This window comes from Sturnus vulgaris, chromosome 10 (genome assembly GCF_052056855.1).
Source record: "Sturnus vulgaris isolate bStuVul1 chromosome 10, bStuVul1.hap1, whole genome shotgun sequence".
Classification (NCBI taxonomy): Eukaryota; Metazoa; Chordata; class Aves; order Passeriformes; family Sturnidae; genus Sturnus; species Sturnus vulgaris.
The window spans coordinates 16,706,380-16,721,522 of NC_142252.1; the positions used below are offsets into that span (position 1 = coordinate 16,706,380).

At 39.9% G+C, this 15,143-nt stretch overlaps 1 protein-coding gene across 3 annotated transcripts; it reads right to left on the reverse strand.

Moving 5' to 3' along the window:
• Positions 1–566: 566 nt before the first annotated feature.
• On the reverse strand, positions 567–13,806 carry LOC106850355 (cytochrome P450 2J4-like). 3 transcript variants are annotated; one of them, XM_088170922.1, is made up of 11 exons: positions 13,486–13,806; positions 12,592–12,636; positions 9,885–9,998; positions 8,422–8,584; positions 6,729–6,878; positions 5,978–6,138; positions 5,067–5,243; positions 4,178–4,319; positions 2,710–2,897; positions 2,208–2,349; positions 567–974 (listed from the first exon to the last, which is right to left on the reverse strand). In XM_088170922.1, exons 4-11 carry the CDS (start codon positions 8,546–8,548, stop codon positions 796–798), a joined length of 1,266 nt encoding a protein of 421 aa, XP_088027048.1. In that variant the 5' UTR covers positions 8,549–8,584; positions 9,885–9,998; positions 12,592–12,636; positions 13,486–13,806; the 3' UTR covers positions 567–795. The 3 variants fall into 3 exon arrangements, with proteins under 3 accessions (XP_088027048.1, XP_088027049.1, XP_014727091.1); XM_088170923.1 differs by lacking the exon at positions 12,592–12,636; XM_014871605.2 differs by lacking the exons at positions 12,592–12,636; positions 13,486–13,806 and having other exon boundaries at positions 9,885–11,697.
• Positions 13,807–15,143: the final 1,337 nt, after the last annotated feature.

Here is a 15,143-nt window from a genome sequence, read left to right on the forward strand (position 1 = left end):
TATTTATCACTGGCATATTATGAACCTTGGTGTGTGAGAGGACTCTCACCTTCATAGAAATGCCTCTAAAATGCACCACAGGAGTATATGAAAAAAAAAAAAATTAAAAAAAAAAAAAGATTTCCAGGCCAGCCCACTGGTCCTTATCTGTTTTCCCCCCACTGCATTTCACCAGCAGTGGGGCTTCCCTCCACAATTTCCAGCGGGCAACAATAGGAGGGGTTTGCCTTTGCTCTTGGTCTGAGTCACAAGCCTCACAGCCAAATGAAGGGTTACACTCTTATGTCTCTGTTATTTCCAGTCTCAAGCAATCATCTGCCCCTGGCTCTTGGCTAAATAGACAAAGCTGCTCCCAGCAAGGTGAGATGCCTTTCCACAGCTTTGTGTTCCCATGCGACCGTGCCTGGAAGCTCTGGCAGTGCCCAGAGCACCACCTCTGGGAACAGCATTCCCCACGCCATTCTGGATGTGAGAATGTAAGGAAAGACTCCTCAGAATCTGGCTCTGATGTTCCTGCTCCCTCCAGCAAGATTCTGCCGAGTTTCTAGTAAGACTAGACAGAGCAATAATTGTATATGTTTATTTCATTTGTAACATAGCAGAAAAAAGAAAGTACAGACACTGTCCAGACGCAGAAAAAACAGAATATTTTTCAGGGCTGGCTTCTAAGACATAACACAACAAAGAGAGATTTGCACTGAATTTGAGCTAAAAATGATAACCACAAAACTGCAGAAATCCTAGCACACTACCAAACCTGTGTCTGTGCCTCTTAAATCTCTAATGCTGAGCAGCCTAGCGCAGAACTGCACAGAGCTTGTATGGATGGGGTTTCATGGTGCTCCCAAAGATAATGTCTGTGTTGATTTCCTTAACTCCTTCTGGTACAGTGAACTTGAATTTCTGCAACAGGCTGCAGAAAATAATAAAAAGCTCCATCTTGGCCATCACCTCTCCCAGACAAACACGGTGACCTACAAGGGGAGAAGGGAAAGAAAAGTCAGTCCCCACCAAGGTGTGTAACCAGCACCTGTTTCCCAGCTTTTCAGAGGAGTATTGCTCACCAAGGAATAAAGAGCTTTGCTGAATTTGACAATTTCCTCTCTGATTGAACTGGACACACACAACTGAGATGACTGCAATTCATCTTTGCAGGATCTCCCCAGATTACAGAGACAATTCCAGAGCTGTTTCTCAGAAGTTTCATTCTTGCTTCCTAATCTACAGGACTCCCTAGTTTTATAGGGATTTTATAGATAGATATAGATATAAAGGGTATTATAGATATAAAGGATTTTCCTTTATAGAGAGGGATTTCAGTCTTTTGATTCCAAATAAAAACAACAAGAAGGCATTTTTAAAAGCATTTCTGCTTAGTACAGGCTGACTTACTTTCCCTAATAACACTGAAAAATCAGAAGACAGGACATTCTACACCTGATGAAACATTTTCCTACATAACTGTTTCAGTGAAAACAACTTGTTAAAGAAAAATCTCTTCCAAATTTATCAATTAACTCTATGCAGAATGTAATTCCCAGACACAGACAGTGGCAAGCTCTGAAATGCAGTGGTCAGGTCATTTAATTTGGATATGAGAATTCCTCTTCTGTACAATTTGGATCAGAAATCTGAGCCTGACATTTTCACATCTCAGCTGACAGGTCTGGAAACCAGGCTATTTCCTCCTGGTATGATCCCCAAGGGCTTTTGTTTGTTTAAGCTTCTATAAACTCACACACTGGTGAAAGAGTGGTTCCAGAAGCTCCACGGGAAAGACAGACTTCTGGATGTATTTCATCCAGCTTCTGGATCTCCCATTCATCTCTCTGCACTGATTAATATTGAATTATTTATACAAAATAAATCAGCTGAAGCACAGAAGCCTGCCACAGAATGTCCACTGTAATGGCATAACCTAGCATACACATAACCAAGGGCAACAGTGTATGAACTCAAGTCCCTAAGTGATTGGGAATTCTGGGACCTTACTTGTTTTATCTTCTCTGCATTTTCACAAAAATCTAAAGATCAAGTGTTTATATAATTGCCAAACAACTTATTTTTGCAGTCAAACATTTTTCTGGGCTGTTAAAACCATGTGCTCCTGCAGTTTGGGGTTACATTCCTCTTTGACCTTCTCCACAATGAAAACAACGTAGCTTCATCTAACCCACACAGCTGGGCTCAGTTCTCAGTGCACTCACCTGCTGAGAAGGCCAAGAAGGCCTCTCGGGTCACAAAATTTCCACCCTCGTCCAAGAAATGGCCAGGGTTAAACTGATGAGGCGTCTCCCAATAGGCAGGGTCAAAAAGAGCAGAATCTAGATTTGCCATAATTAGAGTGCCCTGAAAGGAAGATGCAGTTGGCACAGTTCTGTCTCTCACACATCAAGAAGAAAAGGACACAGATTCCAGATTTTGGGGGGAAAAACAATAATCTCAAGGGTTCTGAGGGGTATTTTCTCAAAAACAAAAAAGCAAAGAAATTTCAGTATTTTGGGTTCAGGGATTTCCCTGCTGTATTCCTTCCTGTCTCCTTTTCCAGTCTGTTAGCAAACACCATAGCATGTATGGTCTGCAGTTCTTCAGCACCTTATCCTAAATCTATTGAAAAGATCTTCCTGTCTTGAACTGGAGAGGAAAGGTTTAATGGTACAACTTTAACTATGGCCAAAGATGCCATTGGAATAGAAGGGATATCTGTACCTTTGGAACACGATACCCCAAAACAGTGGTATCCTTCACAGCTTCTCTAGGAATTGTGATTAAAACAATGCTGCTGAAGCGGAGGATCTCATGGACCACAGCGTTTGTGTACGGCAGCTTCTTCCGGTCCTCGTAGCAGATGAGATGGGAGGGACTCAGAACAGCATCCAGCTCTTGCTGGACTTTGTCTAAAAATTTTTTTAAATATCCATTATAGATATAAGAACACTGTTTTGCATAAAATAGAGCTTTCATTTCCTTTTTGGAATATAGTAGTGATAGAAAAAATTACAATATATAAATAAATTGTACTTACCATATCCTACAGTGTAAATGCATTTATACAACCAGCTGTTTATGATTTTACTACACTCTGTTTCCTAGCTGATAGGTTCTATGTTCAGACCCTCTTTCCACAAGCCAAACAGATTTATGGAGCATTATAGTTAAAGGAGGGGGAGAAAACTCCAAGTAATACAAGAGCTTCTTATTAAGAGATCAATTCAGTTAAGCTGTTGATTTTACTCCAGGTAAATATAGACTCACAGCACACTAATTAGGGTGTTGCAAGCAAGCCATCACATCAAGCTGATAAATGTGTAGTGCTGAGAACTGAAACGGGATCATATTACTAAACCATCACCGAGTGTTAATCTCTTTGGGCTGCTATCTAACCTTCAGTAACGAGCACACCTTATACAGTCTCAGATGGTTTGGGGTCACATTTCATGCTTAAAACTTGGGGCTAGTAAACTAAGAGGCATTTTTTTTCTTTTTAATTTATCAGAATTTGAAATGCATGCATGTGCACAGGGCTCTGTTCTTCTAGCATTCTAGCACCACAAGCATGAAAAGGATTTCTAGCCCTCAGCCTGAGTCAGCAACATGTACTTGACTTAGCAATTCATCACCTCCGAAAACCTTCTACCAAATCATCCAAAAATTTTGAAACTAGTGTGCAGCTATGCTCTTGTCTAGAATTTCTGGATCATCTATTTGTCTTCCCATTATTGTCTTCCTTTTCTGTTTAACATTCCCATATATTAGAACAAGTCTATTTTACAGAAATTCAACTGATGTCTCAGTTAATGAACTCAAATAATATAACCTTATTACACATTCTGGATACCAGAAAAGCATCACTTTTCCCTAACCTAAACTCTTATTTCACCTTGTTTGTTTTAAGCCTGTATCTTCCATTATATGCTTACAGTGCTGAAACAGTCTGACAAAAATCAACAAGACCCAATACAGTATCAGAGGCTGAATATCCCTGAAATTATTTTAACATTTCTGTCTGAAATTTTTTTTATGACATTGGCCTATTAAAAGAAAAGCTCAAAAATTATCTTTAAAAGAAAGAAAGCTTGATCTTTAAAAAATCCTTGATCTTAGGGAAAAAAAAAAAAAAAGTATAACAGAAAATTGCTCTACTTGAATCATGTCCATGCTTGTGTGTACAACTCACCTTGGATGTCAGGATAAACCAACATAAAGAGAAGAGCCCAGCACAGAGTGGTGGCTGTGGTCTCTGAGCCACCCAGGAAAAGGTCAAAAACAGACTGCACCATGTTGTCTTCATCAAATGTAGAATTGGGGACATTTTTAGTCTACAAGTGTCAATGAGAAAGGTAAAATGGGGTATAGCTGTGTAACAGCACTGAGCCAGACAGTGATCACTGTATCTAAAGGAACAAGATTTCTAGAGGGCAGAGAAAATACAGATACTTGAGCAGAACACAGATATAGGCAAAGAATTTACTCAAATGAGTACACTGATATTGTTAAATTACAGTAGCTGTTGAATATGTCAGCTGTATAAGTCCTGTTATGCTGCCTTCTAAAGGGGCATGTTGACTTCTGTTAACTTCCACAGCAGACAAACACATTTCAAGGTACCACCCATGCCACTCAGTGCATTTGCTGATTTCAGCAATCTATCCAATATATAATGTCATCCTTTTAAAGATTTATGCTTTTTTTCAGAGCAGAGACTGCCAACATCTCAAGATTGTCATGATACTCATATAGCACTACTAAGCACAAAAATAATACAAGGCAAAAAAGAATCAGAATTAGGCAGGCATTTAAATACCTGCACCTTTTCAAGGTCCTCCCTGCTGCCCAGCTCCTCATACTGGGATTCCCCAGTATGATAACAAGCCATGTAAATAACGTGTACTTCTAGAACAAGTTATTGAAGCAACTATTCAAAGTTCATATTTTGAGTTTTACAGCAGTTTTTAAGCTGTACTTGCAGAGCTCTGCAGTAATGCTGTTGTGGACAGACAACAGCAAGGAAGGGGCAGGGAATCCCTATGGTTGGATCTGTGTCATGTACAACATAAATTACTCACTTTCTCTATCTGCTTCAAGTAAAAGTCAATGAAATCTTCTGGTTCATCTATTCTTCCTTTTTCCCTGTGGCTTTTGATTTCCTGCCTTACAAAGGAACGAACAAAATCCCGGGAAAATCTGGCTTTATGTATAGGTCCTGGAAGGCGCTCTGCAAGCCATGGGAACATTTCACACATCTGGGGAGCAAGAATTCCGCACAGAGGCAGTTAGTGACACTGTAGAGAAGCCTTGTGATATAGCATAGACATTTTTGGTGCTAAATTGCTGAATTTCTCTGGGAAAAATCCTGTGTCCACAAAGAGAAATCTTTAGTACACGTTGAGTACATAAACACACATTAAAACCACTAATTAGGGACAGCACAGTTTTCACCCTGGATTTTTCCGTCCTTACTGCATAACTGTTAATTATGCAGTATTAATTTTCCCATCCTTACTGCCCTGTTAATTCACCAACAAAATATTCTACTTTTGCAGATTGATGTAACATTTATCAATATTAATAAATCTACTGTTAATAAACATTTATGTCTATCACCTTAGCACCAAAAAAACAAAAATAATTTTCTTTCATTCTCTCATTCTCACACAGAGTATCATCATCTCATCTTAACAATACTCATATTCCCATTACAGAAAAGGTCATTATCTCAAGCACATGACCTTTGCTAAGACATTCTAATAAAAATTATTAATACAATATTCATAATTGAATCATGTCAAACCCAAAATACTGCAGGTCCAGTTCATATTCAGTCCGAATATTTATGCATATTCAATAATGCAATACTTTAATAATATACATACTGATATAATTATATTGCAATAAATAATGAGATCGATAATCAAATAAGTTGCATATTAGTAATATTCTAATAAGTAATATATAATATCATAAGTAATATTCTCACATAATGAAAATGGCTGTTCCCAAAAGCCACTATAAAATCGAAGGCTTCAATCAGTTGGCGGAAAGTTTTATCCTCGAGGGAGAAACGATGTCCAAACACCACAGCACAAATCACATTGGAAACAGCATGGACAATGGGGAAGGAAGGGTCGACAGCTTCTCCTGCAGACAGAGAAAAACATTCATCTCCAAAGCACTTCCTTCTCCTCCTTTGCTATTTGGGAGAACAAGATTACAGTGACATTTTATAATGGATGTCTAGGATATTTTTACTGTTACTCAGAAAAACCCAAAATTCACTAGGAAATGTAACAAAAGAAAAACTTTGTTCAAAAATGAGGATAGAAAAGCTTTGAATCTTTAACTCCTGGCCTTGTTTTTTCTTGCTTTCCTTTTTGCTTTCTTTTTTCTTTTTTTTTAATTTTTTAATCTCAATCCTGGTATTGATCCCAAAACACAAACTGCTGACGTTCATCTGTACAGTAAACTCAAGGGTTCTGAGGGATTTTTTCTCAATAAATAAATAAGCAAAGAAACTTCAGTATTTTGGGTTCAGGGATTTCCCTGCTGTATTCCTTCATGTCTCTTTTTTCCAACCTGTTAGTAAATGCCACAGAACGTGTGGTCTGCAATTCTTTAGCACCTTATGATAAATCTGCAAATCTAAGGTGTGCTCCAAATCAATTTTATTCTGTAACAAAAGTAGTCTTTACCCTTGGAGTTAAGCAGTGTGTATTGTGTCAATGCCATACCCTCTTTGTCTCTGAAGAACTCGACCAGGTAATGGGCCTCGGTTTGTATCCCACGCTCCATTCCTTTATTCCCCATTCCCAGTTTTCGGAGAGTTCCAATTCCAAAATGCCTCTGTTGTTTCCAGATGAGACCATTTGAGACCAAGATACCTTTAGCCATCAAGAATGAATTTTATGTCATATTAAAGTGCATACAATTGTAAATGATAAACACAGTAAGTCATCTTCTCATCATGCTGTCGCTTGAAGGGGAGGAACACATCAGGGCAGTGTTCTTTGAATTGAATGGTGTTAGAGTCAGAGAAAACACCTTGATTAAGATATTCCCACCCTTGCAAAAAACCCACTTGGATCTCTGGACTCACACACCTGCCTTCCAAACCTAGTCCTATTTTTTCTGAAACATCCGTCTCTGGTCTTTGAAGGATCCTGCTCTACCAGGATCTTGACACCAAACATCGAGCTCTCACCCTGGATAGGTCTCTTCTGGAAAGACAATGAAGCCAGGGCAAGAACCACCCAGCCAAAATGAGAAGGAAAAATAAGCTTTAGCCAATCTGCAAACACCTTCTTAAGATCAAGAGTTCCTGTGAGACAGAAAGAAGTCTCAGGCTGCTCTGCTGTGAGTCTGTGTTCTCATGAACACAGACTCACATGAAGCATTTAATCTGAAGCATGAAGCATTTAATCTGCTTGGTGGGAAAACGCCTCTCCACCAGTCTAGCCTGCACTTCCCCTGGCATAGGCAGCTTGCTCCCTAGGACAGCTGCTTCACTACAGACTGGGATAACTCTCCCCTGTTCCTTCTGCTGTCCTGGGAACCAGGGACAGGCAGGTGGCATTTGTGTTGCAGAGTCACAAACTTGCAGATGAGCTGCAGCTGTTTGTTAAAGCCATCCCTGCTACAAATTGAAAGTTTTAGGGCACTTGTCACAACCCCGCTACTTTTCTCCACAGCACCCAGATAAAAAATGGCAATACAGATCCTTCCAAATGGACTGAAATGGCCTCAGACTTAATCATCTCTACACCTTAAAATGTTTTTTCTCTACTTATATTAGCTAGTATTACAAATTAAAGCTTCCCAGACTGTAGTTCACATGAAACAAATCCTGACTGAGGGTAAAGGCATCTGTTGTACATTCTCTGGATAAGAGGCTGATGGAAACAAGTTCAATTATTTCTGTTTAAAACATGTCACTGTCTTTATTCTCCATCCACTGTGATTCAGCAGTGTTTTTGATATCACAATACAATGCTTTGGACACTCTGGCTAATAAATTTAAGGCTCCACTGACCTTCCTGTGACTTTGTACTTTGGAACAAGACTAGATCAAAGTTCTGTATGTGCTTTCCTTACAGCAGCCTTTGCTGTAAACAAACAACTGGGAGCATAAAGATTTACTTTAATCTCAGCTTGCAGAGGAGGCTGCAGGCTCAGGATTATTTCAAATCAGGACATGCAGACAACACTAAGAATGGACAAACAAGGCCATGCTGCTTTGATAAGATTCTGAAATACATCTTGGCCAGAGGGATTTGGAGACCACTTAGGATGACGCTTCAGAATGATACAATTCACCTTGAGCACACAGAAAGTCAGCTGGGAACTAAGGATTTTTCAGTAAGAAAAATACAAGAGTAAACAAAGAAAGTCAAGGATGAAGTCCTTCCACAGACATGAACACCTTACCCTTTCCATTTGCCATTTCATTGAAAATGTAGGTCTGCATTCGCCCCGAAACGTCCTCTGAGTTGTTGGTGAGACCATTCTTCACTGCTTGGAACCCATAGAGCACCACCATAGGTTTGTGACCCATCCACAGGGTGCAGATGTTGCCATAGGTTTTTGCCAGCTGCAGGTAAGATCAGTGCCAAAAAAATACCCAATGGGAGAAACATCAATGAACACATACACATGATGGGCTGCTCTCTTCCAGCACATTACTCAGGGGTTCAGGGAGTGAAAAGGGACAGTGGCTGTGTTTTGTGATAGGAGTGCTTCCCTTCCCAGAAAGGATCTGGGCTCGCTCTGGGAACACACCACCCACAGAAATATGAGCAATGAAAGAATAAATGATCCTTTTCTAGAACCTGGCCTGAGTTACCTTTGTGATACCAACCACGGGGTAAATGCCCTTGAGTGTTTATGGAGCTGTATAAGGTTTCCTGTGAAATTTCACCTGCCCATTCTTGGTTAACCTTTTTCAACTCTGTATTTCATTCCCTTAGACAACAACCAGAACTTCTTGAAATTATGAATTCCAGGACTTCTAATACTGCAGATTTCATATTTCAGTGGTAGGAACTCTCCCCATCTTATACTGAAATACTGTCAACTGAAGCATCTAAGCATAGATTCCCATCTCTTGGTACTGATGGGGACTGCTGTCTGTGGGTATCCTGCAAGGGCAAAGTCCCCAACACCAGACCAAGAACTAGTACAGGTCTGTCCTCTCACAGTGATTAACGTGTACTCATCAGAAAATTTTAGCATCACAGTCTTTTAAGCTCCCTTCAGCTGCAGCCAGATACCCCCTGACCTGAAAGTTGCACTTAGCACATAAGGAAAGGTAGCAATTTGAAAAACACATTAACACATTGTGTTCTCTCGTGACATTTTGGCTCAGTGGAGGATGTTGAAAACTGAAAGAATCTGTATTAACAGGCTTAGCATGCACCTAATTATTCCCATCAATTCTTTCCTTTCACCATCATTTACATCTTTACAATGGATCAAAGGATTTGGCTGTATATGGGATACAATCTTGTTTCCATTCTATGGCAGCAGAAGATATCCTGGTGTGTTTTTCACATCTTCTGATTCAAGATACCTAGTTTTAAATTATTTTCAATATATGCCTGTGATGGGAAATCTGAGAATCACTTTTTCATTTCAAGGCCAAAGATTCCCTTAAAAATAGAAGTCTTTTCTGAGGCAAGATTAGTATGTTCAGTTCTGTTGAAAATGCATACATATCAGCTCTCTTTTGAATTAGACTGTCCACAGGTTTTTACCTTAACTTGTTTAGGCACTTCCCCAATTCACTTTCTCTCTGGGTTCTCCCCATTACCACACCAGTCTATCAACAACCATCACCATATTTTACAGGTTTTGCCTCAATAGCTCTTTAGTTCACATCTGCAAATACATACCTTTTTCAAGCTCCCATGATCAGCTCTAAAGTTTATCCACCAGATGCTGCCAATGATGGGAAATGGGGTTGGTCCAGGAGGAAATCCACGACTCTTCCATTGCAAATTCAGGAACTGTGCACTCAAAAGAAACAAAACCAGGGATATGAGAATTACACTCATCATCGTTTCACACTTCCAAACTTGTATTATAAAATTGCTCCAAATCTGTCTGTTGAAATGACTCTATTATTCTTCTTAACTCTTCCCTGTCGCATTGAAGATTTCTGAATTTTCACCTCCCTTCTTTCCTATCGCTCTTCCTGATCCAAGAAAATGAGGATTACTTCCGTTCTCGAGTGTTATTTAATACATTACTGTGGTGCAATATGCTAACAGATACCATTATTTTAAGATCCAGCAGGGGCTGGATCAGAGAAGGTGGGAACCTCAGCCAGAAACATCCCTTTGAGCAATCAGTTTGATGGAACGTGCCTCTCAAAATACTGACTACATGCATGCCAAGAACTCGGGTACAAAGCTGCAGCTGTCAAATGAGGGCAGGAGCACTCAGCAGGTAGCATTCTTGGGGCAGAGGTAAAAGGAAGCAGCCAATAGCCTTGTACAACAGTGGGTGCAGATGCAGACTAGGGAACCAAGAGCAATGAAGTGTTGTAATTTGAATTTTCACAGTAAAAAATACAGTGAACAATCAAACTTAACTAGTGCTATTGGCAAAAAGTGTAACAGACCTCACATTAAACTCCATTTTGGTGCTGAGTTCTTGTCCCTTATGAGGCTTTATGAATTACTTTCTGCCTTATCTCAGTAGCAGGAGTCCTGCTCAGCAGAATTAATTCCAGAGCCTGTAATTCTTAATTTTTAACTCATAGCACCTGAAGCAGCACATGCAAAGACCTCTTCAACACAAAAAAAAATCCCTACAAACAGGAGCAGTTCTTAGAAGATTCCTAGAGTACAACTATTGGAATAGGTTTGGGATGTTGGTACTAAGCTGCCTTATGAAGAACAGCAGACCTTACAGGGATGGGGCTGTGCAGTGCTCCCCAAAAGAGAGTCTTTAATTCTGTCAGACAGGATGAATCTAAAAGGCTGCAGAAGACAACTCCATGTATGCTGACTGCTTGCCCAAAAATATATAGCCCTGCAGAAAGAACACAAGAAGGCAATTACTGATCTTAATTGCTGTTTCCACCACACCCCTGCTGTCTTGCCCAGTGCTTTCTCTGAGGCTGTTGTTCTCACAGCAGAGATGTCCCTGTGGGCTGTCATTCTGTCTCATGATTTCCTGTCTAAAAAAACAACTTATCCTCACAACTCCACTTGCACAATCCATTGGTGTTACCAGCTGGTTGAAAGGGCATCAGGCAGGTTTAGAAAGCTCTTTTCACATTTTTTTCACTCATCTAAGTTCTTCAGTAGCATTCACAATGCACCTATCTCAACCACTGTTGACAAGGGCAAGAACACTTCCCTGGAGAAAAAAATCCTTCCTTACACAGTAATTAATCTGGGCTGGATTCCAGAAATTTCTTCCAGTGTTCAGGACACAGTTGCAATATATTGCAAATATATTTGCAATAACCATGCTGTCCTGTAGGAAAGGAGGAGTTGGTCCTAGGCTGTCTCTAAACCTCTGTCCCTGGCAAATTCATCTGAGCAAATCTTACCTCAAATTTTCTGTTCTGTCCACAACTTCTGGCATTCCAAGTGCAGCATCTGGGCTAATAGATACTGCTCTGGAAAATGGTCAAAAAGAATGCTGAGGCTGCAAATACTCAAACATTAGGAAATGCCAGAAGTAAAACTGTCTGTACAACATTAATTACTTCTTTCTGACGCTTTAGTGGGAAAAGGCTATGTGCTATGGTTCATTTATGAAATTCTTGTCTCTGTTCAGCTCTTCTGCAGCTGACTGCAGAGCACTGCCAAGATTACACAGCATTTCACAAACCAGGGAGACTGAAATGGCACCAAGCCTTGGCAGCTCCCACATCAGGACATACAGCACCACAGCACCAGTGCAAGGTCTGCATTGCTTTCACCCAAACTGCATTACAACACCAAAACAGGCAAAACTAACCAAGCAAACAGCCCAAACAGAACAAAAACAATGGGAAAACAAAAAGAGGAATGTTTATAAGAGTCATTTTCCTTCCTAATAGCTAAAGCTCTTGCTTTTTCTAGTTCTGCTCTCGCTGCATGCCAGGGATGCCAAAAACTTGGTATATCTCTATAAGATTAGATATACCAACTGGTTTTACTTTGAGATGATTGGGATGTCTATGTATTACTAGCAGGAAGAGAAAATGATGGATGGTACAATTCATTGTAAAGCAGAGTGACAGAATTTAAATGAACTCCATCAATGTGTGTGAATTGCAGGACTTAAGTGCACGAATTAAAATATAAATAAAGTAATTGTAAGATCAAGCAGGTAGGGGCAGGTGTTTACAGAGAAGCTTTCTGCAAGCAAGTTGTTTTGGGGAAAATTAGTTTTCCTGGTTCCAATATTTTCATTAGATGTGAACAGCCCCTCTCCATGCAAGCCTTACTTATTATTATCTGACACAGACTGCCACAAGAGCTCCTTGGCAGAGATGGAAGATGTTTAGTCAGCCCAGAAAACCCTCTTTCCCAATGAAGGTTTTAGAGCAGAGGAGTGGGAAGAAAATACAAGTAAAGAACAGAATAGAAACAGTCATACCTGCTCTCTACAACTTGACTTTCATTAGTCAACCTTCAAGCTCTTCTGAAAGTGAACATCAGGGTTGATTAGGCCCAGAGAGATAAAGCAAGTTCATGAGAGTCACAGACAAGCTATGAGCAAATCTAGGAAAATAATCTGAAGTTTCAGGTCCCATTCCAGTACTTTGTCTATGCAACCTAAAAAACTCATCAATCTTCAAGTCCCAACAAAACAGATGACAGCAGGAGGCAAAAGCCTGCATACTTTATTTATAATGCATGTCAGCAAAGTTCTATTTTCCTGAACTGAACAGAAACACAGAATGGGAATTTCTTTTGCTCACATTTCCCAGTCTTGTGTTCCAGCTGTGCTGTGAGCCACATCCTCCATCTTTCAATACTTGCCTGGACATGGAGTGTCAGTGTAACACTCTTCCCTCAGAGAAATTCTGACGCCTCCAACCAGTTAACAGCTCCTGTTAAGAAGCTCTTGAAAGTTCAAGGAGTGCAGGGGAGGAAGGGACAGCTAAGCTGACAAATCCTAATTAGTGTCTCCACTGGGGGGTGGGGGGGAAGAACAAACTCTCAAACAAATCCCAAAACCTGCTTAGCAATGCCTGTGCTGTTTAACTTGAGGCCAGGCCGGGCAGCAAAAACACCAGGCAATGTTTTCTAATACCTGCTGAGCCTGCTCCTGCAACAGACAAAAAATGAGCCCTGGTTTTCTGTCAGAGCAGATGACACACACTCCGGGCAGGTGTGCCAGGAACCCTTTCCACCCCCAGTATGCACATTCATCACTTGGCTTCAGACCTGTCTAAAGATGCTCTGCTTTGCTTCCCACTCCTATGGCCTGAAACCTTCATTACAAAAGCAGGTTTCCTCATCTGCTCAAAACAATCAAACTTAATACCTGTCATCTTAAGTGGAGATGCAGCTCTTGAAATAGTATTTGTGTCAGAGGAGATCGAGAAAGATTTACGTGAGCAGCTACTGCTCACATATACTGAAAATATTAAAATACACTGTATAGAAACAGCTTCCTTGCTTTTTCTCACTTTGTGAACTTCAGCCCAAGCTTTTGTGAAATAACTTTGCCTCACTGTATCTCAGTTTGCCCACAGCTCTCACCTAGCAACAGGAAAACACGCTGCCCACAGTGTTCAAAGAGTCAGGCTCAGACTAACACTCTTGGTGGATCCAGACTTATTCAGCTGGACCCAGATTTCTCTCACATTAAGCCCATTTATTTCTATTTGTTTTCATTTCTTAAGTTGCATCATAATCACTGTTATTAATAGGCAACTTCATGACTTAACCTCATCTTAATTCCGATAATTTTAAGTGTATAAATCATACCTTCACTGATGGACATGAGAGCATCAACAGCTTTCAGGCGTCCTTAACTGTTACAAAACTTGCAAACTTAACAAGTGATTTTGTGCACAAGTAAGAAATAGAGGAGCACTCACTCCCTTTTAACTGGACAGCACCAGCTGGATGAAATGGGAATAAAACAAATAAAGAAATGAAGTTCTAATGCACACAAGCAGCAAGTGAAGTTAGACAGTTTCATCAGGTAACTCATTTTAAAGTCTCAAATAACATCAAAATCTGAAAAAATGGATGGATAAATAACAGCTCAATAGCATAACTCAGTAACACTGCAATTTTTGGTATACATATGGAACTGTCAGAATTGGCTGACAAAACCATAAAAGAATTGAATTTCAAATTGCTTCCCTCAGTTTTTTGTTGATTTAACTCTTCAGCTGTAAGATTCATAGAACCATGCTGATGGAAATGATGCTAATCAAATTTTTCTGTTTCCATTTCTCTGCCCAAAAAGACCTAAACAAACAGCTAACAGAGGCACACAGGCATAGTCCTTGGCCTCTGATGGCTGCTCCACTTCCACACTTCCTGCAAAAGCATCTGCACATGCAGCACACTAAAGCAGAAGTGTTGCATGAAACGGCACAGAGAAGTCAAGTGGTGGCAGCTCAGGAAATAAGGCAAGAAAATGCTGCATTGTCACTGCTGCCCTGTGAAACTGCCCCTGTGTTTCCTGTTGGAATCTGAAGTTATTACAACCCACTGCAGAAAAAAAGACCAAATTGTCATCTACACATTTTTCAAGACTTAATCATGCAAGTTGCATTTACCACATTTTTTTTACTAACCTCCACACATACAAAAAAACTGAGCTCATTAAAAAACAAACTTAAATGAGTGTCCATGCCTGTAACTCTCAGTTTCTTGAAGCTTAATTTAGTTCTTAAGAAGCCCATAGATAGCATTAAACCTCTCTTCTTTAGAATTATAACATATATGGATTCCAATCAATAACCTTGATCTTGCAGAAACTTTTTGAGCTGAAAAGTGCAGACTGAAAAATGCATCAAGCCTGCTCAGAGAAATTATGATAAAATTTTGAAACAGGCAACTTGTACAATTGTATGGATTTCCTTAATCTTCTATTTAGACTGGAAGATAGCATTAGCTAGGTTCTTGAACAAAGTGTTGAAAAACACTGTGTAATATATCAGTAATTATGAAAAGTAAGTCTCA